The 4,567-nt window shown below is 43.7% G+C and overlaps 1 protein-coding gene across 1 annotated transcript; it reads right to left on the bottom strand.

The window, feature by feature from the left end:
* Positions 1 to 258: 258 nt before the first annotated feature.
* Positions 259 to 4,214, bottom strand: LOC121520229 (beta-1,3-galactosyltransferase 2-like). Its single transcript, XM_041803604.1, has 7 exons — positions 4,158 to 4,214; positions 4,023 to 4,081; positions 3,508 to 3,582; positions 3,308 to 3,410; positions 2,579 to 2,629; positions 2,412 to 2,479; positions 259 to 1,462 (listed from the first exon to the last, which is right to left on the bottom strand). The coding sequence occupies exons 1-7, from the start codon at positions 4,212 to 4,214 to the stop codon at positions 259 to 261; spliced, it is 1,617 nt and encodes a 538-aa protein (XP_041659538.1).
* Between the last annotated feature and the right edge of the window lie 353 nt (positions 4,215 to 4,567).

The raw sequence follows: 4,567 nt of genomic DNA, 5'->3' as shown, positions 1-4,567 counted from the left end.
ACCAAGACCAAGGGATGAGTCATTCTGGCGTGCAGTAAACACTAATTGACAGGCCTTTCTTGAGTCTTGCCAGTGCCAGGGCACCTCCCCTCAGAGAAGGCAGCAGTGACAATCCCAAGTGATCCAGCTCCTTCGACTGTTGGTGATGTTTGTAGGGTTGGGGTTTGAGCTGTGTTGCTCACAAAGCATTCATAGATAGACCCCATAAACTCACACATGATGAACCGCATTCACAACAGAGTTTTGTTTGATTTTTTTTCATTTCAAATGAACATTGAAGCCCTGATATCTGCCTATATAGGTTCTGCAGTGTGGTCCAGGTTTTTTAAAGTGTTTCCAAGCCCACATACGATCCAGGTATTGATCTGTTGTGGTGGCTATTAGTTTGGAGTATGCACAGCGGCTGTACCTCACTGGAATGCTATGAAAGTAGCCCCAGCCTGGAGGGTCCGTGGGGGGGATGTGTAGGTACTGCATACACAGCCCTAAATACACGTCTTCAATGTAGAGAGCTCTGACGAACTTGGAAGCCTCCACAAGCTTTTTAGGAAGGTCCAAAGAGAAAACGTAGCCCAGGCCGAAAGCATACGGTGGGTAATAGGGATGGGGGTAGACAGACGCCGGGATGTACCACTTGGATCTTTTGTCTCTCAGGACAGGGATTTCTCTTGCCACTTGTCCGGTCAGGTAGTTTGTCTTTGGGGCGTTTTGCAGCATGCTGATGAGTTTGGGCAAATTCAGAAACACGTCTGAATCGATCTTCATGGCGTACGAGGAGCCAGAGCAGTACGAGTCCAGCCATTCCAGCATCACCATGGTCTTGATGGTCAGGTTCTTGTAGCAGTCTGTGAAGTTGCTCTGGATCAGGTCTCGGTGCTCTCTGCTCTCCTGCAGTAGCTGTTCCTGAAGCTGTTCTGTACCCTCTCCGCTCTGCTGCCCCAGCAGGAAGAACAGCTCCACAATTTTGTCCATCACCAGGCGCTCACTTCCCCACGTGCTGCGGATGATGTCACGGTGCGCCCTGTTGTTGGGCGCCACGGGAACAATAAGAACCAGGAAGGGTTTCTGCTGCACACATTTGTGTGGCTCATTGATGATGAAGTGGTACTTGTAGGGGTACTCCACAAAGTACGGTCCTGAAGGTTTATAGGGGGGCGGGGTTGGTGGGATAGTAGTGTTCTTAGGAGTCGTGATCAACTCTGTTGTTGGCGAGACATCCTTTGTGGTGAATCTGACACCAGAGGGTGCTGGTCTCTGGTATGGAATCCACCATTTTTTCACGTTCTGGTTTGTCCATCCTTGAGAGCTCCAGTCGGGTTGTCCTTTCACATTTGTGTTGAAGAAAAATAAAAATGCTCCCAAAACAAGCATGAAGAAGAGGCAGTGAAGCCATGACATTCTGCACCATCTCCTGCTTTCAGGCGATGCACCAACATCCACCCTGGTCTGATGGGGAGGGACACTGGAGGACACAACAGTGACACAGAATCAATCATTCTGAACACATTATTATCATAAAACAATAGTCATTGTAAAACTGAATGGGCTTTTACGCTGATGAACTACACAGTGTTGGGGAAAAGTACCGTGTACCTACCTGATTCTTTTTTTTTTTTTTTTTTTTTTGCATATTTGTCACACATTAATGTTTCAGATCATCAAAGTAATGTTAATCTTTGATAGCGATAACCTGAGTAAACACTGAAGTCAGTTTTTAACTAATGATTTTGTTTATTTTAAGGAAAAAAAGCCGTCAAAACCATCCAAACTCACTGCTCCCCTTGTGACATCCTGACTTGTCCTGATTAACCACATTTTTTATTAAACTGAGTTCAGTTTGACTATCCTCTCCCAGACCTGATTAGTGCCACACCTGTTGGATCCAGAACCCTTAACTAGAACCTGTCTGACAGTGAAGGAGGCTAAAAGATCTCCAACACATCATGGAACCATCTAAGGAAATTCAAGAACAGATGAGAAACAAAGTCACTGACATCTTTCAGTCTGAAAGGGTTACAGAGACATTTTTAAGGCTTTGGGACTCAGTGAGAGCCATTACCCACAAATGGAGAAAACTGTGAACAGTGGTGAACCTTCCCAGGAGTGGCCAGCCTACCAACATGACTCCAAGAGAACATGGATGACTCATCCAGGAGGTCCCAGAAGAACCCAGAACAACATCTAAACACCTGCAGGCCTCACTGACTTAGTTAACTCTTTAAGCGCCAAAGTTGCAAAATTGAGACAAGCAACATTGCTGAATTAAACAGGCTATAGCTGCAAATATGGTGCCTAATGCTGTTACTACTTTACACCAGAGATGGCAGACATGAGTAACTTCAATCCCAGCAGCATTTGTGGGTGTTTTTTTTTTTCAAAGTTTTGGAGAGAGAGAGTTTTGAAAGACCCACCCCCTGTCGAGGAGATGAGGGTTGTAGTCGGAGCGACATGACGTGACGTTCAGTCGTCCGGTGAAACCCTGTGTGAGACTGAGGGTGCGTCTGTGAGCACTGACAGTGCGTCCGTGCACGATGATAGTCCACAAGCAGCACATACAGAGGCCGATGCTTTGCCTCACTGTGGCCGTGGAGGGAGGGGATGTGGTGGGGGTATCGGGGTGGTCAAAGCACTGAATAGTGACGGAGGCAGGGAATGAAAAACACCGTGGAGGTGGGGGCAGCCATGTTAGAAGCCGTGAGAGAAAACAGAAAGCCAGTGGCGGTGGAGGCCACCTGGTGATGAATATCAAATATGCAAATTAGATGAGTGAATTTACTCCCATCACAAACTTTGGGTTACACTGAAGATTTTTCTCATTTACAGAATGCCTTTATCTCTAACCACTTTCAAGCTACAGCCTTTTGAAATCTTGAAATCAAAATTGAATATTTTCTTGAAAAAACTCTGGCGCCCAAAGAGTTAAGGTCAGAGTTCATGATCCAACAATCAGAAAGCGACTGGGCAACAATGGCATCATGGGAGAGTTTCAAGGCCAAAACCACTGCTGAGCAAAAAGAACACAAAGACTCATCTCACATTTGACTAAAAACACCCTGATGATCCCAAGACTTCTGGTCTTTTACTACATCCCACTGACATTCACCTTCAGATGAACAGATTCAAAGTTGATTTTAGATAACAGACCATTTTATGATCTCAACAAAAACAGATTTTATTTGTTAAATCTGAAAATGAAGCAGCAGAGAGTCTTTTTTTATTTTTGGCTAAACGTTCTTAGACCCCGTTAGAGGTTATAAAGACACCGCTAACTGCTCACTCCTTGTGGAGTCCCGTCATCAGCTCAAACTTTGTACAGAAACGCCATGACTACGCTCTGTTCCTGCAGCTTCTCTTCCTCTGGGTCTGACCTTACATCACTATCACTGAGCCCTGGTTCAAACAGAACACTCCTGAAGAAGAGAAATGTGGCTCAACATTCAGTACTGAGGCATCAGGGTTGATGTTCTTGATCCAGAACCAGTAGAATAGGAGCTAACTGTCCCATACAGACACAGTGCTTTAGCTCTGATCACCTGCTGCTTCACACAGGTGACAGGTGTGACCTCCATGAGCACTGGAAGACTGAGGGGAGAGGGATCACTAGTTTATCCATCATGGACAGATCACTACAGATTTAGAAATGCTTAAATTAAAACCTTTGGTGATGAACAGTCTGTGTAGGATTCATGAGGACAACCTGTAGTCTCCTTTTCCTGACTAAACACCAAAATCATTTCATCCTGTTTTAGAATTTAGAAATAAGAATTCACCACTTTTTTATTTCTGTTGTCATGCGGCATCTCCATGACTTCCAACAGAAATGTCAATAAGGTTATTACATTTATCCCACTGGCATCGGGGGATAATCCAGAAATGATCAGAGCTCTCTAGATTATTCTAATCCCACAGAATTAGGGAATTATCTTAAATTTCTCCTGTTTATCAAACTGAGATTCTGTCTTCATCATTTACAGCACCTTTCCTCATCAGAATCATGTGAAAACAGAAAAAAGACGACATACCATCCTTGTCCCCTGGCAGAGCTCCTCTTCACCATGATGGGACCGTCCTGGCTGAGCTGCTGTCCTCACAGGTTCATCATAGAGAAAAACAAAAAAAGGACCAGCTTCTCTGTCATATTTCTAACACTATCTTACCATTCTAACAGTGGAGTAAAACCAGTCCTCGTCAGATTTCTGCTGGAAGCTGTCCATTATTATGTGATTAAGGTGTGGTTTAATCTCCTTTACTCCTAAATCTATGCCCCACCCTTGTTTGTTGGACCTGTTAGTCTGCAATGGAGTTCTCTTTTTTTTTTTTTTTTTTTTTGTGATCAAATGTTTTTATTTACATTTTCTTTTTTATATACAGTGATGTCAACATTTATGACAGATAAACATATACATATTTTCTCCCCTTCCCAACCCACCTTCTGGACCATTCAATGAAACCCAACTCATAGTCATGATGATTTAAATTAATATACTCTGTCATAAGTTGATACTTTAGAGATATATGGTATGGTATATGTAGTGGTTTCCATCTTACTGCAATAAATTTTTTCGCT

This window comes from Cheilinus undulatus, linkage group 13, assembly GCF_018320785.1.
Source record: "Cheilinus undulatus linkage group 13, ASM1832078v1, whole genome shotgun sequence".
Lineage (NCBI taxonomy): Eukaryota > Metazoa > Chordata > Actinopteri > Labriformes > Labridae > Cheilinus > Cheilinus undulatus.
This window is presented reverse-complemented; position numbering and strand designations above follow the sequence as displayed.

Bases quoted from the DNA above. Each gene is read 5' to 3' on its own strand.
- LOC121520229 (XM_041803604.1), bottom strand. From the start codon at position 4,214: ATGGACAGCTTCCAGCAGAAATCTGACGAGGACTGGTTTTACTCCACT. The intron at 4,082-4,157 runs GTAAGATAGTGT...CTGTGAGGACAG, and splicing joins TTTACTCCACTGTTAGAATG to CAGCTCAGCCAGGACGGTCC. The intron at 2,480-2,578 runs GTGAGGCAAAGC...AGTCTCACACAG, and splicing joins CCCCTCCCTCCACGGCCACA to GGTTTCACCGGACGACTGAA.